The 27,342-nt window shown below is 35.6% G+C and overlaps 4 protein-coding genes across 4 annotated transcripts; 1 reads left to right on the forward strand and 3 right to left on the reverse strand.

Annotated features, from left to right (window-relative positions):
- Positions 1–39: 39 nt before the first annotated feature.
- Positions 40–15,191, forward strand: LOC117783703 (netrin receptor unc-5). The gene is made up of 9 exons (XM_034621233.1): positions 40–722; positions 1,440–1,721; positions 2,457–2,627; positions 4,775–4,828; positions 7,756–8,088; positions 12,054–12,182; positions 12,248–12,482; positions 13,293–13,366; positions 13,430–15,191. The coding sequence occupies exons 1-9, from the start codon at positions 68–70 to the stop codon at positions 14,782–14,784; spliced, it is 3,288 nt and encodes a 1,095-aa protein (XP_034477124.1). The 5' UTR covers positions 40–67; the 3' UTR covers positions 14,785–15,191.
- Positions 15,192–16,865: 1,674 nt separating this feature from the next.
- LOC117784590 (leucine-rich repeats and immunoglobulin-like domains protein sma-10) lies at positions 16,866–19,030 on the reverse strand. The gene is made up of 4 exons (XM_034622355.1): positions 17,948–19,030; positions 17,661–17,877; positions 17,368–17,609; positions 16,866–17,307 (listed from the first exon to the last, which is right to left on the reverse strand). Exons 1-4 carry the CDS (start codon positions 19,006–19,008, stop codon positions 17,289–17,291), a joined length of 1,539 nt encoding a protein of 512 aa, XP_034478246.1. The 5' UTR covers positions 19,009–19,030; the 3' UTR covers positions 16,866–17,288.
- A 2,248-nt stretch (positions 19,031–21,278) lies between these two features.
- Positions 21,279–24,392, reverse strand: LOC117784623 (slit homolog 3 protein-like). Its single transcript, XM_034622419.1, has 5 exons — positions 24,321–24,392; positions 22,098–23,334; positions 21,811–22,027; positions 21,552–21,754; positions 21,279–21,491 (listed from the first exon to the last, which is right to left on the reverse strand). Exons 2-5 carry the CDS (start codon positions 23,330–23,332, stop codon positions 21,473–21,475), a joined length of 1,674 nt encoding a protein of 557 aa, XP_034478310.1. The 5' UTR covers positions 23,333–23,334; positions 24,321–24,392; the 3' UTR covers positions 21,279–21,472.
- A 1,154-nt stretch (positions 24,393–25,546) lies between these two features.
- LOC117785802 (odorant receptor 47a-like) lies at positions 25,547–27,156 on the reverse strand. The gene is made up of 4 exons (XM_034624039.1): positions 26,844–27,156; positions 26,300–26,486; positions 25,659–26,244; positions 25,547–25,597 (listed from the first exon to the last, which is right to left on the reverse strand). Exons 1-4 carry the CDS (start codon positions 27,154–27,156, stop codon positions 25,547–25,549), a joined length of 1,137 nt encoding a protein of 378 aa, XP_034479930.1.
- Between the last annotated feature and the right edge of the window lie 186 nt (positions 27,157–27,342).

A 27,342-nucleotide genomic window follows, 5' to 3' on the forward strand; every position in this document is an offset into this window, starting at 1 on the left:
AAGTCAAGAGCAACAACAACAACGACAACAGCAACAACAACAACGAAGAAGAAGACGAAGAAGAAGAATGACGTCGTCGTCATTGTCATCGGTGATTAATAAAGCCGGAAATGTGATTGTAGTTTTAATAAGCCTACAGCTAATATGGCTACAAGTGGCCAGCTGTCGGGAGTTGCCACTTGGCAGTGATTACGGACTGAGCATGTCCGGATCTGTGGAGGATGTGGAGGAGGATGTCATAAATACCCAAGTCACCGATGAAAATACGCCGCACAGAAGCAACAGCAACGAGGAGGTGAAAACAGCAGCAGGCGCATCGGTGAATTCACCAGCTGTTGTTGTTGCAGGCGGCGGCACTTTGCTGGAGGAGTTCAACGCCAATGGCAAACTGAGTCCGGCGGAGGCGGGCAACATGCTGCCCATATTCCTCAGTGAGCCGGAGAGCGTCTTCGTGGTCAAGAACCGTCCGGCGGTACTCAAGTGTAAAGCGTCCCACGCCTTGCAGCTGCACTTCAAATGCAGCGGCAGCTCACAGCCCCCTCCCTCCAGCCACGACAAGCACGTGGATCCGCACACCGGTGTGCACATGGAGGAGGTCACCGCCACCATCCACCGCGACCTCGTCGACGAGTACTTCGGCAAGGGACCCTTCAAGTGCGAGTGCCAGGCGTGGTCCTCGCGTGGCGTGGTCAGGAGTCAATCTGCCACAGTGCACATTGCATGTGAGTAACAGAAACAGTAGCAGTAACAGTAACATAGTTATTCCTATTCTACTACTTACACTGAGTCAAGTTATAATTTTGACAGGCAAGCACTTGAAATATTTTATTTTCGGAAAAGAACATTCCTTGGTTTTTAAATTATAATGTTATGTTGTTTCGAGTTTTGTTCTTAGAAACATGCAATAAATTCAGTAATCAAATACATTGGGTCTTATTCAGTTTTTGTTTCTTAAAAACACAGCTTAGTGCATATTTGAGTTTTCAATATATAATACTTTCCTTGATTTTCATTTTTCTCTTCTTGTTTATTTATATTTTAGTTCTTTTCACTTATAGTATAAGATTAATAAAGCCCAATATTAAAAAAATAAAAATTTAAGCACCTATGTGGATTATTTTCTTTGGCAGAAAAATTACTTGACTAACTGTGTAAGATAATAATATCTCTCCTTGATTATATTATTTATAATATTATCTATTGAAGCCTACTTTTTGAAAAAATAATATAAAATCTTTTAAACAATTTTTCTTGTTTTTAAATAAATTAAAATCTCTGCTTGGTAATTCTTTTATTGTCTCTTCTATTTTATAAAATACCTTATTTTTAAGTAAAATAAATTTATAACAAGATTCATATTTTGCAACATTTTGTCCTGTTAAAAGAGTTCTATTACTAACTGTATATTCCCCCTTTCTGTGTCATTCCAACCCTGTCAGACATTCGCAAGTCCTTCGGTCAGTCGCCCACGTCGCTGCGCCTTGAGCTGGGCAGTCGGGCGGAACTTCACTGCGAACCTCCTGGTGGCTTTCCGGAGCCGAAGCTGAGCTGGCACAAGAACAATGCAGTCATAACGGTGGACAGTGAACCGGGCATCAGTGTGGCCGGTAGTAGTCTCACCTTCCGCCAGGTGGCGCTCCAACATATGGCCAACTATAGCTGCAGTGCTGAGAATATTGCCGGCAAACGTGTCTCCGATTCGGCCGTGCTCATTGTCTATGGTCAGTATACTAATTACAGTGACTCACAGCTAATAAGATACACTAAAAAAACAATTATTATATGTTCTTCGAGTTAAAATATTAACCAAAAAATGTGTGCCTAAAATTCATTTTAAATTAGTTATTTGTCAGAATAAGTTGAACATAAAGTTTAAATGTTCAAATAATATTATGAAATCAGTGTTTCAATTTTATTTGATCTTTTACTACCACGAAATTCATTTAAAATTTGTTATTCCTAAGAATAATTATACCAGTCACTTAAAAAATAATTAAAAGGGTATATAGGTAATGTTTTTTGGAATGTATGTAAATGGGAGAATCAGGTATCTCCGACCCTATAAAGTATATATATTCCTGATCTGCATGCGTCCGATCTGTCCGTCCGTATGAAAAAAAAGGTTCTCAGAGATCATAAGAGCTAGAGCAACCAAATTTGGCACACAGACTCCAAAGTTATTCATAATTAAAGCGATACAAGCTCCTAAAAGTATGCAACGGGTATTTCTATAATCTCGACTAGCTTTAGTATTAAGTTTTAACAAAATTTAACTAATCTGCGCTTCAACTTAATTTATATATGGTTCCAATGAGTAGATCAATTCGTTTGAAATAGTAAAGTAGTTGGTCAAATAAGCTGAGAGTCACTGTATCTGCGGTCTGTTGCCATATTTCCTCAATCTAACTATCTCTCTCTTTCTCTCTGTCTCTCTCACCCTCTCTCTCGCTGTCTAGTTAACGGTGGCTGGAGCACCTGGAGTCCTTGGCGCGAGTGCAAGTGCAGTGGGAAGCCGAGTCAGGGCCGCAAGCGAACGCGCACCTGCAACAATCCGATGCCCTTGAATGGCGGCGCCCAATGTGCGGGTCCCCAGATACAAAAGTCCGCCGACTGTGCCGCATGTCCAGGTAACATATGAAACAAGCGTTTTTCCGGTTAGCCACAACAATTTGTGGTGGCGGAGAGGTGGGGGGATGGCATCCACTTAACGTTTTTGGCAACTTTAAAGTGTAACCGTAATTGAAGTGACAACAACAAAATTGTCAATTTAAAATGGCAGCCCTGTGGGGATTCGTGTGGCGCCAGTGCCACCTGCGTCCCTTTTGACCCCTAGTCCCCATCCCTGTGGAAAATGCCCATTCCCCAAATTCAGCAAAAACGACGCACATTTTTCACACGAGGCAACGACAGCAAAACGGAATCTGACACAAAGCACAGCGCCGCAAAAGTTCAAGGGGCGTTCCAAAAAAAGAAACAACAAAAGCGATCAACACAAATTTGTCAGGTCGGAAATTATGTACACTTTCTTTCAGGGAATAACAGGAGTTGTTGATGGTAATTGTGGAAGAAGAAAAATTGGTAGTAATTGAATGTTATTAAATTGATAATAGACTTGTCTAAATAATATTTAGGGTACCAAATATATTTGAAGGAATTACAAAATAGAAGAAAATAGAAATAAGTATTGAAATTTAATTTTTTAAAACCAAGATTAGGATAAAAAAAGGAATCATAAATTGGGAAATTCAACAAATAAAAAATTTTCAGATTATAAATTTGAAAATTTAAATATGACTTATTTTAATCCGAAGTCGCAAATAATTGCGTAATATTAGAAAACCATAAAATTTATGTAATTATTTTTTTTTCGAACCGAACCTTTTATTTTAGAAAGCGGTTCGGCTTAGGTTCGGGCTCGCAAAGCAAATAATTTGAAGGGTTCGGTTCATGATCCGGTTAAGGCTGCTTAAGAACCCGAACCGGTTCTACGATTTATTTTTTATAATTTTGAATAATTTTATAATTTTTATTTTTTCAATATTTATTTTCCCAATTTTGATTTTTTTTATAAACGGAATGCAATGTTTGGGTTTTCCTAGTTTTTGATATTTTAAGCGTTTGAGTATATAGATGCTTGTCTCTGAGTAGGATAACATGAGAGGTGTGGTAGGAGTCTTTTTTTTTAGTTAAATCCTAAATGGGTTAACGGTCAGTTGAAGTTCTGGGAGTAAAAATAGTAGTAAATAACATAGAACTATTTCATATTTAACGATAGCTTTAAATATTTTACTAGATTTGTATTTTAATATAGTTTTTCATTGCACATGATATAGTCGTAATATCCTTTTGGGATGAGGGTATAATACATTTTTGAGTGAGCGCTGAGTATTTCATTTAAAACACGCATTCAACTGCGGCTGCTGTTTTGTGGTGCTGCCTTTGAAACGACGACAGATATCTCCACATGAACGATATATATATATATATACAGAGAGTCATATATAGATGGATAGATTGGACCCGGACGCATGGACGGAGACCCGGGGGCGTCTGCTGGCGGCATACCAGTCACCAGTCGACAGTCGACAGGCACTGACTAAATGGTGACAAAGGCAGTGACGAAAGAAGGGGCGAATTGGGAATTGGTAAGGGGAATGGTAAGGGGAGTGGTAAGGGGAAGGGGAATGGTCGATGGGGCGCTCTCTTCTTTTTGACAGACGCACGGGCGGCATGTGTTTGAGACTCTTCACTTTTATTCATGTAAATTTATTGTATTGCACATTGTATTGTAGTGCTCACCCACACACACACACATACACACACACACACACACACACACACCCTCACAGCGGGCACAGCAATGAGCAATTGTTGACAGACATCTAGGGAACAGTGATGGAGAGAGAAAGAGAAATAGATGAGAAGGGCACAACAGTGAAGAAAGGAAGCTGAAGAAGCAATAGCAATACACTACAAGTGGATGCAGGGGCAGGAGGTTGAAGAGAGGGTGTTGGTGGGAGGGGGGGTTGCTGTACCCCCCGCTTTTTCTATGAAAAGTGTGTCATAAAATTAATTTTAAATTTCGCTTCGGTTTCGCTTTTTTTCTTCCTTTTTTTCTGTATGTTCAACGTTCAATCTACATCTTATGACTTTTCATCCCTATGGAACCGTGTCAACCTTATGGTGCTTCATTTTGCTCGGCCTCTGCTGCTGCTGATGCCACGCCCACAACGCCTGCTGACGCCTCTGATTACGCTGATGCTGACAACAACAGAGGACACTCAAATTGTGAGCGCTGATGGATTTGACATTTCGTCGAGTAAGCGCAGTAAGTTGAATCAAACGCCTGACAATGTGCATCTCATTGAAAAGGTTGCCCCAAATGGGAGTGGGGAATTCAGGGGGGAGGAAAATGTTCAATAAAACATTGTCTGCAAGCCGTTAAAGTTGAATGCTTAACGAGCCAAATCCAGAGATTGTTAGTAGCCATCAGATAATATCACAGTGCAAAAAAATAAATCAAGAATTCACACACTTTAAAATGAATTTTCAACTTTGTTTAAAATTACTAAAACAAAGGATCTAGCTCTTCCTGCAAGTCTAAATTATTAAAATATTTTTCAACCTAATTGTTGAAATACCTGACCCAATTAAGTCATTAAATTTCATCAGATTAAATGTAAGGTCTAAATAGTGAAATTATTCTACTAAATAAAATTAGGATCGACAAATTTAATTTGAGAAAAATCATTTTGATCTTGAAATCCGAATCAACATTTAGAAGTTTTCCACATCTCTCTGCTAAATTTAAAGTTTTACTTGATGTTATAATCTTTTTCTTATATCACGAAGTTTTCTGATCATTTTCAGTAATTCGTATGACATTTAAGAATATAGGAAATTTAAAGTAAATGAATTACGATTTTTTTTTTGCTCACTGTGCAGTTGCCAGTTAACTGTTAACAGTTGTCTGTGATAAATTGTGAAGTTGGGGGGAAATTGTGGGGGTTGTGCTTTACAATTCAATAAACAATTGTGTTAAACTGAGCCGAAGGCCGTAACATCCGAACATCCGAATCCGCATCCGCATCCTTCTGTGCAACCGACTCCAACTCTAAATCCAACGAACCATGGAGTTATTCATTTATTCAAAGCTGTTAAACTGAATGTGGATGTGAATCAGAAACTGAAGCTGAAGCTGAATCAGAATCTGTAACTGATGCTGGACCCAATGAGTGAAAAGTGGACTTAGTTTCCCCCCCCCTCAAAAAGAAAAGCGTGACGTCATTGTTGACATGGAGAGCTGAAGAAAAGCAGAAAAGCGGACAGCAACTTAAAAATCACTTACCACGATTTACGCTGTCTGATTCATGCAACAGTCTGGCGACGACCCTTGAAAGTTCGACGGAAAAGGGAGCTGAAAAGGCAGCAAGGAGGGAAAAAGTGATGATGGGACTGCCTGCTATTGTTGTTGTTGTTGCCTTAACGGGGGTGGTTTTGGGTTCCTAAAAACAGGAAGTGCCAAATGCCGATATATATATGAGCTCAGCATAGGCATACATCTTACCATACCAACAACAACAACTACAACAACAACAACGAAAACAACAACAACAACAACTACAACTACAAACATGCACAATTTGCGCTTTTTGTTTAGTTTTCGGACTTTCTCCCCCAACAAACAAACAGCAAAGAAGACGAACAAAAAATGGGGAAAAATTGATATAAATGAAGCAAATGCGAAAATAGAAAAGCATTAAAATGACAATCACTTTTACTCACACTAAACACGTGATTTTGGCAGCAACAGCGAGAAGTTGGAGAATAAGAAATTGTTTCTTAAATATGATGGGAACGTTTCTCGACTGCTCCCCAGGGATACAGGCTCGTTTTGTGGGCCCTTGACTGCCATAAATTGTACGAGCAGAGCTGCATTCAGTTCGAAAGGTGGCATAATTACGACGCATCTATTAGCCAAAGCATTACAATACCCGTTAAATAAAATGCCAGGCCATCAACTCCAAGTATCCGACATACCTCCACCTTGATGTCTACACCCAGAGAAAAGATGCACAGTCAAACAAAAAATAAATAAATCTACATAAATCCATATAACATTTAAGTAAATATTCAAAACTTTGATTAAAATAAAAACATACTTAAATATCAAATTTAATAGTAAAACGTTAAATTTAAGGATGGTCCCACGTCTAACCAACTTCAAGCATTCATAACTTTGTCAAAACTAAACCGATTTTCAAACGGAATGTCATTTCGATCACTATTTGGCCTCTAAATTGATTCTGCTTTTATTTTTTTTTCATCTAGAAAATTTGATATTATTTCGATTCTAAGCCATCTATTATCCAATTTTCTATACCTACCCCTTGACATTTTTTCAAAAACTTCGATCTCTCATAAATTCTTCAAAAATTAACCGATTTTCAAGCGGAATGTCATTTTGATCATGATTTGGCCTCTTAATTAATTCTGCATTTAAATTTGTATCATCTAGAAAATTTGATATTTTTTCGATTCTAAGCCATCTGTCATCCAATTTTCCATACTTACCCCTTGACATTTTTTCAAAAACTTCGATCTCTCATAACTTCTTCAAAAATAAACCGATTTTCAAGCGGAATGTCATTTTGATCATGATTTGGCCTCTTTATTAATTCTGCACTTAAATTTTTACCATCTGGAAAATTTGATATTTTTTCGATTCTAAGCCATCTTTCATTCAATTTTCCATACTTACCCCTTGACATTTTTTCAAAAACTTTGATCACTCATAACTTCATCAAAAATAAACCGATTTTCAAGCGGAATGTCATTTTGATCACTATTTGGCCTCTAAATTGATTCTGCATTTAAATTTTTTTCATTTAGAAAATTTGATATTTTTTCGACTCTAAGCCATCTATCATTCAATTTTCCATACATAACTTCTTACGTCATAATAAGAAGATAGAACCCTAGGACATTTAAAGAACATGTAATATTGTTTTGTTTAACTGAAATAAATAGTGGGATATTTTCTCTCTGTGTATGCGGAGGTTGCGTCGTGTGGAGTTTATGCTTTCGAATCCATTGAGTTGTATCCATGTCGCTCGTTTGGTGGCTTTGATAAATGGCATTGGGGCATGTGGATGTCGAGAATGTGTGCTAAATCATGTTAATATGACTTTTGATTTCTAAACTGCCTTTCTTCCTTTCTTCCTTTCGTTCTTTCTTGCTTCTTTTGCCACATAGTTGCACGCTGGTCGTCGTGGAGCGAGTGGAGCATCTGCTCCGCGGAATGCATACAAGTGCGTCGCAGAAAATGCCTGACACACGCTCCTTCTGCTGCTGCTGCTGCTCCTGTTGCTCCTGCTCCTGCTTCTGCCTCAATGGATGTGGCAGCTGAAGCCGGCGAGCTGCTGCCTGGAGGAGGAGGAGGAGGCGGAGTGGCTGCTCTAAGTGGAGGTGGCAGCAGCGACAACAACGGAGATGCTGATGGCACAGGATATGGGAAATCATTGTGCGCCGGAAAGGACATACAAACGGCCGAATGCCGTGGAGAGCAGTGTCAGATTGGCAAGGATGGTAAGTGTGTTTATGACAACAACAGAAAGTCGGACAGAAAGTCAGTCAGTCAGGCAGTCAGACAGTCGGCAACAAAGTAGACAGTTAGACAACAATAACAATCACAGTGGGCACAAAACAGACACAGGCAGACACAATCCAGACCGAGCACTCAACGCTGATTGTCACAATGGAAAATTAACCAAGTGCATTTCGCCTTTCATCCCTCTCTCTCTCTCTCTCTCTCTTAAGCCACACACAAAAATGTTAAAATAAATCACACAGCCGCAGCCACTAGAGATGCCACTCAATCTGCACTTGTTTGCCACACAAATCCCTATCTCAATCTCAATCCCAATCCAATGAAAGTCTAGAAACGAGCTACGAAAAAGGGTCGCAAATCAATTGCAGTCCTAAATTCTCTTTACTCCACGTTGGGCGCCATTTAAAAGAAGATTCAAGAGTGAGTCCGCAATGTTTATTGTGCTTTGCCACATAATTAGGCATGCAACAAAGTCGACGACAGAATCAAATATCATTCAACTGTTGTCCCAATATCCCAACATCCCACATGAAAGCCTTTTACTTTCTATTTTCTACTTTTATGTGGTGTTTTTGTTGTTCTTCAAGCTTCGATTGCAGAGGGTTGTGATTGAACCCAACTCAACGATTGTGGTCCATTGGGATCAATTATACGACTGTCACAGTGTGTAATTGAAAGGATCAGATCGGGCATTTGCCCAACCATTCACACGTAATTATACCCTGTAAGCATTGGAAAAAGTGTATTAGAAACTTGTGTAGATGCCAGTTTTGTAATTTTTGACATGTTTACACTTTTTTTCAAATGTTTTTCTATATCAAATCCCTTTTTCCTGTTCTTTACCTGATAAATTGTGGTATCTGTAGAGCGCGAATTTTACAATTATTCATATACTTACAATGCTCTACATAAATAGTTTAGTAAGAATATGAAATGTTTTTTGAGCGAGATTTTAATTGAATTTTTAGACGCATCTAAATAATAATACAAAGTTTCTTACAAAATCAAAAATTTACATAATTTCATAACTATTATCCTTTTATGAATTTTAATTTTATGGTTTTTAGAAAAGTTTAAAAGAAATATATTCTTCAGCCAATTTAACTACTTTAAAAAATTGTAAAATTAAAGCATATGAATTTTTATATTGTCAAATCAGCTTTGTAAATTTGATATTATATAAGCAGAAAAAGCTAGGAAGTTTGAGTTTGGATGTATTGAATGGAAAAAGCTCAAAGTATAGGCTTATACGATTTTTTTAATCTTACTTTTATAACTAAGTTTTTTATTTTTACAATCCAATTATTAATAGGAAAAGTGGAAAAGTTTTTTTTATTTGCTCATGGAAATATACTTTTAAAGGATATCTGCTAGTTGTTTCAACTTGAATTTAAGCGATTTTCGGCTTACTTTTTTTTTTGGTCGTTACTCTTATTTGATTGCTGTTGAAAAGTTTCTGGGAATGAAGAGTGACACTTTGTTGGTTTTGACTTGAGCCTTTGGCTTATTTGCTATTTTATTACATTTGCTGTAGATTCAGCTCGGTTCCGTCTCTAGATCCGGTTCTAGATCCGACTCCGACTCTGACTCCGGCTCCAATTGCCCCCAGGCTAATATCCCTGGGGGCAAGCAACTGTTGAAGCTGAGACTGAGGCTTTATTATGTGGCCATTGTGGCGGGTGGCAGTGGCAAGTTGCTCCCCCTTCTCCTGTTCCCCCTTCCCTGCCACCTCTAATCTCTTAGCATGACAAATACGCTTTTGATGTCCCAAGCAGGAGTCTAAAAAAAATCAGCATGCAAAATGCACATTGAATACAACGAATATTCTTATAGCAGGGGTACAAAAAAACCACAAATGAAAAAGGGAAAGCGCAAGAAAACATTCTAAAGTTTGGTTAAGCTAAAGGGGAAATTGTGGGGTAGACCAGAAGGATGTTTCCGATGGAGCAGAACTGTCGTTGATTTACAGCGAATATAATTGCTCATTTCATACATTGTATAATGCGTTCTCTGCATTTCTACTTACTTGTACACTCAACAAAATTGATTCGCTATATTTAGATAAATCAATCAAATCAAAAACTAAAATGCAGAAAAATTATTTAACATTCCTTAACCTATTCTTTTTTGAAGTGAATTTGCGCTAAATTTATGAAATATATTTCTTTTATTTAGAAAACCATTAAATCTATATAAAAAAAAAATTATTTGAAAATAACGAAAAAGAAAAATTTTCTAAGATTGACAAACATTTTCAATTGATTTTCTTCATTTTTCAATCTGAAAAAGTTCTTATTCAAAAAAAGTATTAAGAAATAAATTTTTATTAAAATTGGCAATTTCTTTGATCGATTTTCATTATTGTATTTATAAAATAGTTTTTCCTAATTAAAGGATAATATTTTATTTATGGCTTGATACAAATTTCTTAAAATTGGCGAAATTTTTAAATCGATTTATATTATTTTCTAACGTATTGCTTAATTTAAGCAAAATGTATATTTTTGGGTAAATTGTATGAGCTCAGGGTTTTTTCTAGTGTACTTGTGTGTTTGTATGTGTGTAATAATCATAATATACTCATATACAGAGAGTAATTCCTTGCGCTGCAGTGATTCCTTTTCGCCCGGCACAGCGCCAACCAGTCACCGTCACAACAATGACGACAACAATCACAGCAACGGAAACAAGCAACGCAACAATGGCGCTATTTTGTGGGCGACAGAAGGGAGGCAACAGCGCAGGCGAAGGGAGGCAACAGCGCAAGGGAAGGCAGGCAACAGTGCAAGAGAAGGGAGGCAACAGCGGGGAGCCCTGACAGCGCACAATAATGCGAAATAGACGCCGGACTGAGTCTGACTTGGATAATGGGAATGGGAATGTTGATGGGGATGTGAATGGGAATGGGGATGGGGATGGGAGATGAGCATACAAACATAAAACATTAAATACAGACATATACAGAAACCGAAGAGTCCAACCGATCCAAACGGGAGGAAGAAGAAGCAGAGCAACATTTACGGATACGCATCGCTGCTTTGGATTGATGGCAACTTTTGGCGAGGATGCGACCGCGTTTCGGTTCGGTTTTTTAGCCCAGTTCCCAAAGATTAACACAGACCATTCAGTTTGTGACAATATTTCAATATTCAATAGATAGATACATTTAGTATGCTTGCAGAACTAAGTTTATAACAAGAGTATTTTTAAAGCTACAGCTCTTAAATTTGTGACACAGAATGTGTGCTATTTTGTATACAATTTCTGAAAATTTCATCCCAATCGGTTGATAAACAGAGAATATAGTTGAAATTAAGGTTTCTATTATTTTTTCTCAATTTCTATTATTTCCCGTTCAAGTATTGAATATATTTATTTTGAAATTATTGTAAAAATAGGAATTAAACAAGTACATCTTAATATAAGGAGTATAAATTTTATATATCAGACATGTTTTATTGTATTTGGTGCTTTTGAGTATTTTTGTTTTAAATACAGAAAGTTTTTTATATTTTTATTCTTTTAATTTTTGTATATCTTTTTTAAAATCATTTAAATTGTGATAATGGAACTGCGCTTACTGGGCAACTTACAGTCGATCATTTGGTGCATTTTGAACTTGTAGGTTTTGCTTTTCATTTGGTTGACTCAACTTTCCTGAATGTGTGGGATGCGAATTTTTGCATTGGTCGAAGAGAAATGGGGGTTGCGGATTTACGCAGTAACATGAGCAACTTTTCTCCTCCCACACATATATTATTATTTTTTTAATACAAAAGACAAAGATTAAGATTGGCATGCAGGCAGAGTTCTCGAATCGCTGAAAGAGGGGGCTGGAAGAGGAGAAGATGTCGCACCCAGAGTGTATATTAAAAACCAAAAATCAGCAGTTTTACTTGTATTTTACTTAACATCCCCAATCTTTTGCTTCTGTGCCTTTCAGACTTCGATTGGACGCTTTACTTGGGATTGGCTTTCATCACGGCTGTTTGCTTTGCCTTTGGAGCTGCTCTCATCTGCTGTGCCCGCCGTGGAATTCGCTCCAATCCCCACTACAACATGGCACGCTCAGGTAACTGGAATTCACTTGAAACATCGAAATGTATCTCAATCTCAACTTGTGCTTCCGTTTTACAGTTATGGATGCGGATTACATGCCCGGCGTTGTCGATAAGAAGGAGATGCGAATGCACATCGAGGCAGCCAATTTGGGATACGATTATGTCAATCCCGGACATCGTTATTTGCCCGGCGAGCACATTGTGGGAATGGGAATCGCACCTGGAATGGGAATGGGAATGGGAATCGCACCTGGAGGCGGTTGTGGAGGCGTCACTGAACATCATTATGATGTTCCCAATCTGGCAGCCAAGTAAGTTGCAAAATTTACTTCTTCTATTTGTTTTAGAACTATTTTTAGTGTCAAATAATATAGCATAAATTTGTAATTTTTTTTTTTTATTGAATAATTTATTTATCTATCACTTAAAGTCATGCTAAAATTGAAAATATTTCGTATAATACCTTATAATAACGAAATTTAAATTAGCAAGGCTTACAATTTAAAATAGATGTATTTTTTAAGTCAAATTCAAACTAACATAGATTTATTTCATTGTTGAATATAAATTTTGTTGATGTTAAATTCTTTCTTCTTCTTCTTCTTCTTCTTCTTCTTTTTTTATTTAATTATTTACATCTTTAATTTAAATTGTTTAAAAAAACAATATATTTTATACACCAAGTAAAATTACAAGAAAATCCGATTTTAAATACACCAATATTTAATGAAATACATAAATAATCATTTATTTTTGTTGTCAAATATCAAATCGAATAAAAAATAATGATTATTACATGTATAGTAAAGCATACAAAAACAGGACACATTAACATAATAAATATCAATTTTTGTTTATACGATTTTTAAAGCTTATCTTATTTATATGTAAGATTTAAATATAATTTGTTGATTAATCGCGCTATATTTTGTAGCATTAAATCATTTTCCGTATCTTATTGATTTGTTAATTTAAAATATTTTTTTGTGCATATTTCTTGTCAACTAAAAACTTTAGTTATTTTAAATTAATATTTAATAAACAAGCAATTTGTTTTGAATATTTGTTTATAATTATTCTTCTTGTAGATTTGTCGATTAATCGAGCTTCTTTATTTGCAGCTACACGAATCCCATTGACGATCTGAGCGGTGATTATCTGTCAGATACAGGCGACTCCTCCACAGCAGATACCTGTGAGTGTGTTTTTTGATATATATGAAACGATTCCAATATTAAATTAAATATATTTTGCACAGCCAACTCGACTTTTGACATGAATGCCAAGCTGTCAATACTGAACACATCGAAGAGCAGCAATTACGATTTAATGGGTCACAATGGAGGACAGTTGCGACTCTATGGCACTGAATTGTTGCTGTTTGTGCCGGAACTGGCGATTGGCAAGCATATGAAGAAACACGTCTCTCTAATGCTGCTGAGTGACGAGTGCAGTCGGATTGCCTGTGCCACCGAGTGCTCGCTTTTGTGCAGCACTGTGGTACACTGTGCACCACGCAACTATAGCTTTATGAAGCCGGTGATATTGAAAATACCCCACTGTCTGCTGTCGCCCGAACAGTGGCATGTGCACATCTATCATGCGGATCAGGAACACGACGATCTCAATGTCAGCTGGCGACGAGCCGTGTCCGTCGGAGAGGAGACGATAAATACGCCGATGTTTGTGCAACTGGAGGCGACACATGTCTACATTATGACGGAGCAACTGGGACACTTTGCGGTGGTGGCGGAACCGCGAATACAACAGCCTTCCATCAAGATGAAACTGCTGGCATTCAGTCAGCACACTCCTCCCAGCAGCTCCAACTATATACTCCGCATCTATGTCGTCAGGGACTTCCCCAACAGTCGTGATATCTGTGCGAATGTGGAGAGCAAATTGGGCGGCACTTTGCTAGGAGAGAGTCAGGTCTTTGCCTTTGTCCTGAACAACCTGAATCTCTCGATTCGAGTGCGCTGCACGGATCTGGATGCAGCTCCCTATGAGCATGCGATTCCCTATCAGCACATTTTGAGTAACAATTCCATTTTACACTGCGAATTCTCGGTGCGACAACGGGATCAATATGCACTCTGTGTGGACTTTGGCCAAGGCAATGAATTCGAGTTGCATACGTTTAATATTCCGGCTCAATCGGCCTACGGATCGGCTGAGGAATTGGCCTCGACCACGAATACAACCATTTCCATTGATCGTCAGGGCAATTATGTGAATGAGAGTTGTGTCCTGGACTTTGTGCAGCTGCCACATGCCACAAAGCGTCTGATTTGTGCAGCCCTCGATCCGCCCAGGGCTGATGAACGCGATTGGCGATTGTTGGCCAAGAAACTGAGCACTGATCGGTACATTGCATACTTTGCCACAAAACCCTCACCCACCGAACAGATCCTCAATCTGTGGGAGTGTCGAGCCAACAACAATCACAGCAATCACAGCAGCAATCACAGCAATCACAACAGCAACGGTAACAGTTCCACATCCATTTCACACGCCAATACGATCATGTCCCTGCTATTGATACTCAAGGAGATGGGACGTCAGGATGTCCTGGACATAATTGTCGAAACGATTGGTCCACTCTGGCTCTAATCTCAGCAAATTGTTGACAAACCAACAAACAAAATGTTCAAGAGTTGCCTTTTATTTGAAAAACAAAACTAAAATGTATTTAAAGTGCGAAATGAATCGAAACACAGAATTAAAATAAACGATAACAATTGTAATCAAAGTTTAGACTTAGACATTTAGTCATAGATTGTACTAGTTATATAGATACTAAGTTTAATTGTAGCGTGTAGCGTAGTGTGTTCACAGTTATAACTTGAACTATGCTCAACCAGAGCTGGGAGTATTGATTATAAATTTTAAAATGCACTTCTTCAGTCTCAAAAAATATCTCAACTTTTTTTATAAATAATTCACAACTAAAGATTTAATAAACATTTAAATGCCAACTAAAATTTTACAACAGTTAAAGATCCCAAATATCATTTTAGTGTTAGGGAAATTTTACAAATAAAAGTTTTTTTTTTAAATTTAATTCACAACTCAATATTTAGTAAACATTTCAAATTCAATTTTGAATTAACTGCAGATAAAAATCCCTAATATTATTTAAGTGCTAGGCAAAATTTAAAAATTTATGTTTTCTACAATATACTGAATTTTAACTACTTAAAAATTAGAAAAATCTAACAAATTTAAAATTTTTTAAAAATTATAGAAGTTAAAATATGTAAAATTCAAAATCAGTTGTGTAGCACTGAAATTTGCAACTAAAAATATAATAATTGAAACGATTTCAATTTTTGAGAACTATTCCCAGCTCTGTGCTCAACGAACTCTGTTCCCCATGGGTGCCATGCATTTTTGATACTACTTAAATAAGAACGATAACTCTAGAATTAAAGTTATGTATGTGGCTTAGCAAACTTATAGTTTTAAACATTAAATTGTAGTATTACGATCTATTTATATGAACGATTACGAGTATTGTATATTGTATATGCGTATCTAAAGTTTCCCAAAAATTAATCGATCCCCTGCAGTATAAGATCCGGCACTATATAGACCGTTTCTATATGTGCTCAAGGAGTTGCAAACTGTTTGCCAAATCGTTGAGTTTCTCAACCGACTCTAGTTATAGCCGATTAATTATATATACTGATGAATTAAAATTCGTAGCAAACACACACACATGTAACCATTAATATACACATATATACAACGCATAAATAGTCTATGAATTTAGTTGATAGTTGAAAGAAACAAAAACAAGAAGAATAATAAGAAGAAGAATCGAGTAGCTTGTTAGACATACTCAAGTGATAATCTTTTTATCTTTAGTTAATAAGTTCACAACTGTCGTTTCAATCGTTAATCAAACATGAATACATACTTCAACAATAATAGCAAACAAATATTTAATGGCCCAACAAAACTACAAAACAACTGAAACAAATACACTATAAATAATAATATTAGCCATAAATTCAAATAAACTAATGAAAATGAAATATTAAACAACAGATCGAAATTAAAACAGTTTTCATAAGTCTTCAAATGTTTTATTTGGAACAAAGATTAACGATTTTTTTGTAACTGCTGTAGTTTTAACGTATTTATCTATGATTTAAGTTAAAAAAGAAAAACAAAAACAGCGAACTATTAAATTGAATAAAGACGTTACTTACTGTACAAGTAAAATGGTTTTATAATTTGTTTAACTAACACAAAGATACAGATAGTTTAAAAGCTGTCAAGGGGAAAAAGTGTAAAAAAAAAATTGGCAATGAATTTTCCAGTTTGAATGCAGAATCAAAATTTATAATAATATAATTTCTCTTCTAATTAAATTTTTTCATAATTTAATTTTATTTCATTTAATTTAATTTATTCATGAATTTACGAAACTTCCTGAATCGGAATACCTCACCTTATATAAAAACACCTTGAGTCAGTCGAATGAACACTTTAACTTAACTAAGCTAAGATTTCCACCCAATTTAGCATAGACACAACCCTATATCGAAACTATCGATGCTAAACTTTGAAACAAACTTGACGCGCCAATTAATTTAAATTATAAAAATTGTGAACGTTAAATGCAAATATTTTCTATTGTTTTTAGAAATAAATAGTTTTCAATCTAAATTCATAAAAGTTTTTGTATCAAAGTTTGCTTTTGAAGTTTTATTAAAGTAGTTTGTCAATCAATCAAACAGTCAATTTTCGTACGACATATTATTATATCATAATCATAAAAATATTCCTGATGGAAATTGGATCTGTGTTCTCAATGGCAGTTAGTTTGGACTTAATAAATATTACATGTCAACTTTGTTGTTTATTTAGGTATAAATCTTTTAATTAAATTTTATTTGAATGAATTTAAAAATTAAATTTAAAGTAATGCATTATTCGAATTTTGATACGAGCTTTTAGTGGATCTTCATAATTGGGATCGCTAGGAACATTTGGCATTATGGGGTACTATGTTGACCCATTTGAAAGGAAGATTTGTGTCATTCTTTGGCTGAAGTTCTTGTCTCTTTGGCTTACTGCAGAGTTGTTGACGATGTTTCCAGCAAAATTTAATTACTTGGATCCAATCTAAATGGAAGAATGATCTTTCAGTCGGACTCCATGAGTTTATAATGCATTAAGACTTACGGGCAATTTAGTTCATTATAACTTTCCCAGTTTCCTCTGCGATAGTTGCGGTGTCTTGGATTACGTGTTACTTTCAGGTAATACCAACAGAAAAGGGCCAGAAAAGAGATGACCAAAATGGTGAGCATTATTGTTGACCAGACATTCGATTTTTCCTCAGGGATGCTGATGCAGACATCCACGAACTTCTTTTCATGGTTGATTCCGGTTTTATTGCAGAGCAAATGTTGCTTATCCATTACCTATTAAAACATTATTAACTGGGTAAAGTTCTGCAATTTATAACTACTTACTTTTAATTGATTAGCTGTGACGAATTTACGGAATTCAAGGAATATTGGATCTTGGCAATTGCAAGTCCAGGGATTATCACCTAACTCGATTTGTTCCGGAATTCGATTATTCCGAAAACAGGAAGGGTTGATGGGATTCGTGAACCGATTGCCATTCAAATGTAAATTTGCCAGTTGTCCAAATCCCTGGAGACTATTGTTTCCAATGGTGGAAAGCCTGTAGAAAAAGAAAGACAGAAGAGATCAGAAATGTCTGTTCTATATATTATATAATGGCATCGACTTACATGCAGTTGGACAAATTCAGATACTTCAGAGTATCAGATTTCCAATCATTGGGAATTTCAGTAAACGAATTTTGAGAAAGATCTAATGACCAGATATTTCCATGTCTTGATAAGGCATTGCTCTCAATTGTTGTGATATTACACCAGCTCAGATTGAGGCTCAACAAATTTGCGGAGTTGATCTTCGTCAGCTTCTGAATATTATTGTGACTTAAGTCTAGGTAAGCTAGGTATCTATTTGGTTCTATCATGGTTTCATCCAATTGTTTAATCTGATTGTTAGACAAATTTAAATGCGTGAGTAGCTTTAACGAACTAAAGCTATTGTTGCCTATAACGCGTAGACTATTTTCAGACAGATCCAAGGATTCTAAACTTGAATCACTAGAAAAGGATATTGCATTAGAGGATTCTAAAGAGTTGCCCCGCAGACTCAATTCCCTGACACTCGAGAGGTTACTGAGATCTATCTTATCGAGTTTGCAGTAGGATAAGTCTAGAGTCTTCAGGTAATTGAAATGCGTTTCACTGAAGTTAAGCTGCAGTGCCGGATTAAATGATATATTTAATGTAAGCAGACTATCTGAAATAGAGTCCAAATTAATTTGTCGTAGGCTACAATTACTAAGATCAAGTTTTTTTAGGGGAATTGGGGGAAATTGATTCAGTTGCGACAAGTTATTATTGGCCATATGCAAGATATTGAGCATTGGCAGCTGATCTCTCAAATTTACGTTCACAGTGCTAATGTTTGCCGATGAAACATCCAATTCAGATACTGTTTCGCTTATCAAAACTCGGTCACAGCCTAAGCTGGTTAAATTATTGCCACGTAGGCTGAGATACCTCAGATTTGGGGCATGACTAAAGGAGCCTTCTTTGATAATATCTGCCCAGCTGTTAATCGAGTTGTTGGCCAAGTTTAAGTTCTGAAGAGCCTTGAAGCCTTTAAGGGCATTCCACTGTAGATTATTTATATAGTTGTTAGCCAGATTCAGATACGTAAGTCTCGTCAAATTTTTGTCCAGGCTGGAAATCGTCGTTAATTTGTTGCCCGACATATCCAATTTATCGACAGGAACTCCGCGAAAGTTGGGAAATTCAGTAAGACCTCGTTGGGAACAGTTCGCATATAAGAAATCGTCCTTGCAGTAGCACTCACACTCCACAGGACAATCGACAGCAGAACTTCCACCAGATATCAGTCCAAATATTAGAAAAAATATCGGTAAAAGCCCCGACTCTGATCTGGTCGAAGACATGTCTGCAAAAAAGATAAGTAACAGTATTAGGTTTTTAGTTTAACTAATCGGAAAGGCTATAGTCAAGACTCCGACTATAGGAATACCCGTTACAGACTTTTAGGAGCTTGTATTGCTTACAAACAGCGATTTAAATTATTTGACAATGACGCAAAAACGGTTTATTTACATTTAATTTTCAATTATAATACAAAATATTATAAACAGCTTGAACTTTGTTAAGTTCATTAAAAAATTGATAATTGGACACGCCGCATTTATTTAATAACTCATTAAATTTACTCACTTGCTTTAAAATTCTTCTAATTTTTGTTGACCCCAAACTACTGGGAACTGTTGATGTATGTATGTAGTTTTTAAAGGAAAAACTAGATTATTCAACTGCACACGAACCGCAGGCAAAGCCTCTTTCTTCAAGACTGAAATCAATCGGAATCGACACGACATTTTAAAGACGTAGTTCAAAAAATAGAAGAAAAAAAAAAAATTATGAATTCAGCACACACATATAACAAATGATTTTAGTTTCGATTTTCATGGGGTCGGATGCGAAATAAAAATGTCTACCAACAGCTTATCAATAAAAATTAAATTGCCATAATCCTTATCATTTTTCTTTTGAATTGCTTGCATAACAAAATTGTATCCCAGTCATGTTGTCAAAATGTCTGTGTGTAAATTGGCGCACAAAACATGTTTATAGGCAAATTATGCTGATAAGTACAAAAAACTATTTATATATTTATAGACAATGTATGTATGTACATACATTTGCACAAGCTTATAGGACCCCTGGTAAATTTTAATTCGGGTTCTTTTAAAATCTGACATTTACTATATTCCTATTAACATTTGACATTTAAGTTTGTTTTTTAGTTTAATTAAAGTTTATTATATTTAATTTAAATACGTTTTCAAGTTAAATGTAAAATAATAAAATCAAATACGGTCATATTTGTTTTCAATATGTGTTTTTTCTATCAGTGTACATATGTTAACCCTCTCATACGCACAGCACACATACATACATGCTCAGAAGACCGTTTGCCGAGTTCTTACGAAGCAAAGGGTCTCGAGTTGAAAGAATAATGAGCCGAACAAGCGAGAAAGAACGCAGATCGGGTGAGCGAAGGTCAAGTCAAAGAAGAACGAAGTTTGAGTGGTTTTTATTTCTAAGAGAGAGAGAGAGCATTTATTGCGAACTCTTTTTTATACTCATAAAATTTACTCACCAGCCTTAATATTTTTGTGACCTTCGCAGTAAGAGTCGCAATTAAAATACCAAACACTAAGAAACAATTTTGATTTGAATAAATTTTAGCAGTGTGCTGAATCTATTTTTCTTGAATTCAAATGAAGTTAACAGTTTCAATACGATTCATTGAAATATCATCAAACGAAACTTTAAACTTAATTAGAAAAACATGAGCATACGGTCTATAGGCAAAGCCCCTTTCAAAAAGACTGAAAACATTTGGAACCGACACCAAGTTTTAAAGCACAATGTTTTTTTCGTAGTAGGCGAGAGAGCTAAATTTTCTCAGTACACTACGAAAAAATATGTCTATTGATGTATTGCATCGTAGATAAAATTGAGCTACTTATTTTTGATACATTGTGTGATATTAACAAAAATAACAATAGTTTAATTTTCAGCAAAAATCAACAAAATAATGTACCAATCCAAGGAATAAGTGCACTCCCGATTCTCTTAGTGTAGACCTCACTTTAACCTTGACAATTTGTTATTCTCTTTACTCAATTCAAAAAAAAAACCAAAGTATAAATATTCTTGATCAGCATCGACAGCTAGTCGACATAGCCATGTCCGTCTGTCTGTCCGTCTGTCTGTCTGTCCGTCCGTCTGTTTGAATTCGTCGATTTAAGAGACCATAAGAGCTAGAGATTTCAAACTTGGAATGTATGTTCCTGGATACCATAGGCAAATCAAGTTCGTTTTTATTTTTGGATAGAAACGATACGTCGAAAATAAATTATTCTAAGACTCAGATTTGAAGTAATGTATTATTAAATAATACAATAAAAATTATAAATTTCAGTATATTCAAAGATATAATAATAAGTAAAAATAAATGGCAGCGTAGAAAGTGTTTGTTGGTTCTTTTTCTTGGGATCGGTATGAAAAAAAACAATATGGGTTATTATGTTAACTCATTTGAAAGGAAGAGTTGTGTCATTCCTTGACTGAAGTTCTTGCGTCTTTGGCTTACAGCAGAGTTGTTGACGATGTTTCCAGCAGAATTTAATTACTTGGATCCATTCTAAATGGGAAAAAGATCTTTCAGTCGGACTTCATAAGTTTATATTGCATTAAGACTTACGGATTCAGTTCATTGTAATTTACTAAGAAGTCTCTACGATAAACACGCTGCATTCGCTTACGTATTATTTTCAGGCAATACCAAAAGAAAAGGACCAGAAGAGAGTTGCCCAAGGTGGTGAGCAGTATTATTGTCCAGACATTTGATTTTTCCTCATTAATGCAGATTGGTGAATTGCAGCTGATATCATTCTGATCCATTATCTGTTTAAGCAAATCAGTAAATAATTGAAGAATTTCAAAAATGTCTAGCCTCTTACTTTTAATTGATTAGACGTGAGTAATTTATGGAATTTTAGGAATAATGGATATTGGCAAGTGCAATTCCATAAATTATCGCCCAGCTCGATTTGTTCCAAATAATTGTTGTGTCGAAAAGAGGAACAGTTAACTGGATTCGACAACCGATTGCCATTCAAATTTAAATTCATTAATTCGGGAAATCCCTGAAAACTCTTGTCACCTATGGTGGAAAGCCTGTAAAAAAAGAAAAATAATTAAGGTCAGAAATGTCTTTTACTTATTTAACATTATGTCAATAACTTACTCGCAGTTGGACAAATCCAGTTTCGTCAAAAATGTAGATTCCATTTGATCAGGAATTTCACTAATCAAATTATGAGAAAGATCTATTTCCCGGATATGCCCCAGTCCTGACAAGGCTTTTCTATCAATTGTGGTTATATTACAATAACTCAGGTTAATGGTTTCTAACCCAAATGACTCGATGCCCGTCAGCTTCTGAATATTGTTGTGACTTAAGTCTAAGGTTCTTAGGAAATTAATGCCATTTATTATGTTTTCATTCAATTGGTTAATCTTATTTTTAGATAGATTCAGTTCCTCAAGCCAATTGAAGCTATACTTTTCTATGCCAGTTAGATTATTTTCAGATAGATCCAAGTTCCTTAATTTTGAATTATTAGCCAAGGTGATTGAATTAATGGATTCGAAAACGTTGCCTCGCAAACTCAGTCGAAGGACACTCGCGAAGTTACTGAGATCTATCTTACTGAGATTACAATAGGATAGGTCTAGAATTATCAGATCCCTTAAATCCATTCCACTGAAGTTAAGTGCCGGGTTATGTGATAGATCTAATCTATTCAAAATATATATGTAGGACAAATTAAATTGTTTTAGGCTACAATTACTAAGATCAAGGCTTCTTAAATACGAAATTTGGGGAAATTGTATCAATTGCGACAAATTATTATTGACCATTGTTAAAGCTCTGAGTTTTGGCAGCTGAGTTCTCAGATTTATGTCAACTGTTCTGATGTTAGCCGACGAAATATCCAAATTGCCAAGTGTTTCGCTAATTAGACCTTCACTAAAGCCAAGGCTTCCTAAACTATTACCACTTAGGTTAAGAGTATACAGTTTTGGTGCATATATAAATGACACGTTTGCATTGATATCTGTCCAGCTTGTTATCAAATTTTTGGCCAAGTTCAAAGTCCTTAGTGATTTAAAACCTTTAAGGGCATCGACGTCAAGTTTATTAATAAAATTGTCAGACAAGTCCAGACTGTTAAGTTTCATTAGATTAGAGTATTGGCTGGGAAACTTCGTGAAGTTATTGCCCGACAAGTCCAAATCAGAAATGTTCGCATTATTAAAACTGGGATATTCGCTTAGTCCTCTACGGGAACAGTCCGCAGAATGCTCGGTGCACTGGCATTGTATAGGACAAACGGCAGCAACACCTCCTCCAAATATCAGTCCAATTATTAGGATAATGACCGGTAAAAGTCGTGACTCTGATCTTGTTCTGGTCATGACTGCAAGAAAATAATAGCAACATCGACACAACGTTTTAATCTCGTACTTCCCAAAAATCAATTATAGTTTTAACACACACATACAAACACTCTCAAAATGCATTTAGTGTAATTTATTTAGTCGATCTTGAAATTTACACTCAGGTCTACCAATATTCTATCAATATAAATTTAAATTTAACTTCTAATTTCCTACAAACCAAATTGTTTTTTTGTTCCCCATTGAGGTCAAAATTTTTAGAAGATGACGCACAAAACAAATCCATATGAAGCTTATGCTGATAAGCACCATGTCGTGAACACTGAAAAACTATGTATTTTATATGAATATGAATATATTCAATTTAAATATATATTTTATATTTAATTTAAGTATTTATTTAAAAAACAAACATGACATTGTATTAAATTGAAAAAAAAATTCAAATACAATTTGCTTTATTTATTGTGTTAATTTTATTTTGTTTTTCAATTTATTTTTTATTTTAACTTTGTTTTTTTACTGTTTTTTATTTTTTAATTTCAGGCATTCGAACTAAAAAGGATCTGTGTGTAGCACGTCGGCCACTCTAGCCACTAAGCCACCGGACTCAAAATAAACGTCTTCCTATTATTTCGTTTTTTAGTTAAGTTAAAGTATATTATATTTAATTTTAATACGTTTTCAAGTTAAATGTAAAATAATAAAATCAAATATGGTTATATGTGTTTTCACTATGTGTTTTTTCTATCAGTGTACATATGTTTATCAACTCATACGCACAGCACACATACATATGTACATGCATGCTCAGAAGACCGTTTGCCGAGTTCTTACGAAGCAAAGGGCCTCGAGTTGAAAGAATAATAAACCGAGCAAGCGAGAAAGAACGCAGATCGGGTGAGCGAAGGTCAAGCCAAAGAAGAACGAAGTTTGAGTGGTTTTTATTTCTAAGAGAGAGAGCATTTGTTGCGAACTTTTTTTTATACTCATCAAATTTACTCACCAGCTTTAATATTCTTGTGACCTTCGCAGTTAGAGTCGCAATTAAAATACCAAACACTAAGAAACAATTTTGATTTAAATTAATTTTAGCAGTGTGCTGAATCTATTTTTCTTGCAAATGAAGTTAACAGTTTAAATTGATCCATTGAAATATCATCAAACGAAACTTTAAACTTAATTAGAAAAACATGAGCATACGGTCTATCGGCAAAGCCCCTTTCAAAAAGACTGAAAACATTTGGAACCGACACAAAGTTTTTAAGCACAATGTTTTTTTCGTAGTAGACGAGAGAGCAAAATTTTCTCAGTACACTGCGAAAAAATATGTCTATTGATGTATTGCATCGGAGATAAAACTGAGCTACTTATTTTTACTACATTGTGTGATATTAACAAAAATAACAATAGTTTAATTTTCAGGAATAACCAACAAAATAATTTACCAATCCAAGGAATAAGTGCACTCCCGATTCTCTTAGTGTAGACCTCACTTTAACCTTGACAATTTGTTATTCTCTTTACTCAATTTAAAAAAAAACCGATTTTGATCTTGAGCATTTTAAGATTTATTGTGGATGGGATCGGACTCGAAAGAAAAAGTTCTTTTAATTTTTAACAGCTTATCAATAAAAATTTGAATGCTATAATCCTTATCTGTACTTTTAATTTCATTCAGAACAACATTTTTTCTCCCACATTTCTACAAATCAGCGCACAGAATAAACTTTAAGGCAATTTAAATACTAATCAGAAATTCTTGTTATTTTTTTTTAATAGGGATTTCGTGTATCTATACATTATTATCTCTAAGATCTATTTTTTCATATAAACAGACAATATGAAAATATATAAAATTCAAAGGGTCTATTTTATTTGTTAGACACATATTGGCACAATTAAATTCAAATTTTTAAAAAAATCTATTTTAAAAAAAGGACGAGTACTGTGAAACGCATGCTTGACAATTATTACTTTTGTCTAGGGATGTAAAATTATCGATGTTTGAGTACACAAACGAAAATGTCCACAGACATTGGTCCACGGGTGAATTTTACCATGCCTTGTTAATCATTGACAGTATTTAAACAAAGTTACATAAAGTAAGAATTTAAAATAACACATATTTTTTATATACCTTGAAAAAGAAAATATATTTTTCATAATGAAAATAAGAAAATACTAACAACCACTTAAGTAATTCAGTAATATTTACTGCCATATATTCCATTAGGAAATTGAGCGTAGCAAAGTAAAATAGGATCCGGCCGTCATGACAATCTAAAGAAAATAAGAAAGGTCAGTTTTAAATTCATTTGACGATTTAAACTGAAGTACTTACCGATAGAAAGACCTCCATGTTGGCCTCAAAGAAGTAACCATCAATGTGACTGCCCCGTTGGGCTCTGATCATTGAGATTTGCAGAGAACGGCCAATCTCTGGAATTATTGCAGTTGCCTCGTACCAGGGACTATCGTAGATAGCTCTGGCGAATTCTCTACTCTCGGTCTTCAGATACTCGCCACAATAGCAGTAAATGTAGAGTTGTAGCAACACCGTGAGTGTGAAGACGGCATAGAAGGGCATCTGGGGCTGTGCGTAGTTCTCGGATAGTGTATAGCTGAGAACACACAGCAGAAGAGAGGCGACAACCAATTGCATGCAGATGATGAGACGAAAGTACCGATTTAGGGCATTACTCATATCCAGGCTGCTTCTGTAGAGTAGCAGGATTTCAGCCAGACGAACCACTCCAAATAATTGCATTTTATACTGTGCCGTCTTGAACAGGGCAACCAAATTGTGGGTAAGTGCGGTGAAGAAAGTGTCCACACAGATTGTGGGCAGTACGGCGCCAGTAGTGGCACTCACTAACAAAACATAGGAGAACAGCGAATTGTACATCTTCCCATTGTCCCAAGGATAACTAAAGTTAATATTAGTTTGGCAACAGTTCAGTATTTTTGTTGGACACAACTTACATGCAGGGAAATGTCAACTGTAGCTGCCATTCTCCAGTTTGAGAATAGAAGAGAACGATGCTTACAATGGGCATCAGACAGGACAAAGCTCCCGTGAGCACGAAGCTGTTCTTGTAGAAGCCGCTAACACGCTGTTCCCGGCGATTCTCTTGGCTTATTATTTTGGCTGAAACCTCACTCTCGTACTCTACAAATATTAAGTTTAAAACTGTTAACAAGAGCTACAGTCGAGAGAACCCGACGGTGAAAGACCCTGTATTTATTCTGTACAAAATGCACTTTTCACATAAAATATGATTAAGGAGACAATGAAAAACCGGCCCCTAATATTAGTAATTTGGTCCAAAAATTGGTCTTATTTTTCAAACAAAATATGTAAAATTAATTTTCTTCATTTTGTAAGTGTGTATATTTTTGTCATACATTTTTTTTAGTGGCTAAAATCATTTTTCAGAGTCTTTGTGATGTCGATAACTCTAAAGACCGTGTCTACTTTCTAAGTACAGGGTCTAAGAAGGCTAATAGAGTGATTTAAAGCGCTTACCTCTCGAGAGCATATTTTGGAATTTGTCAACTAGTTGCCTAAAGTCCTTATGCAGCCATATAATTAGTCCGAACTTTAACAGGGACAAGAGGTTGACGAGTACAGATCCCAAGCCATCTGTCAGTCGGTCCACGTTCTCCACATTCTTCAGACTGAAGGCCACAATCATGGGCTGCACTGCGGCCAATGAAATCAGAACCCATAATGTTTTGCAAGGATGCAGCCAACCATTATTGCCTTTAACGATATCAAATCCCAAGATCCGAAAATATATTCTCTGCACCTTTAGAAAGTCCTCGGTCAGCGTGTGCATTCTACAATTTCAATTAACAAATTGAGCATTTTCCAATCGAAGACGTCTTTTATAAACGAGTCTTTCCAAAAATGGTGAATATTTAATGGTTTTAATAACACCTTTCTTAATTCGAATTCAGATTGCCTTCAATTAACCCAGGCAATCATTTAACTTGGTCTAAAGCCGAGACCGACGTGATTAAAA

The sequence above is a fragment of the Drosophila innubila genome (genome assembly GCF_004354385.1).
Source record: "Drosophila innubila isolate TH190305 chromosome 2R unlocalized genomic scaffold, UK_Dinn_1.0 1_C_2R, whole genome shotgun sequence".
Lineage (NCBI taxonomy): Eukaryota > Metazoa > Arthropoda > Insecta > Diptera > Drosophilidae > Drosophila > Drosophila innubila.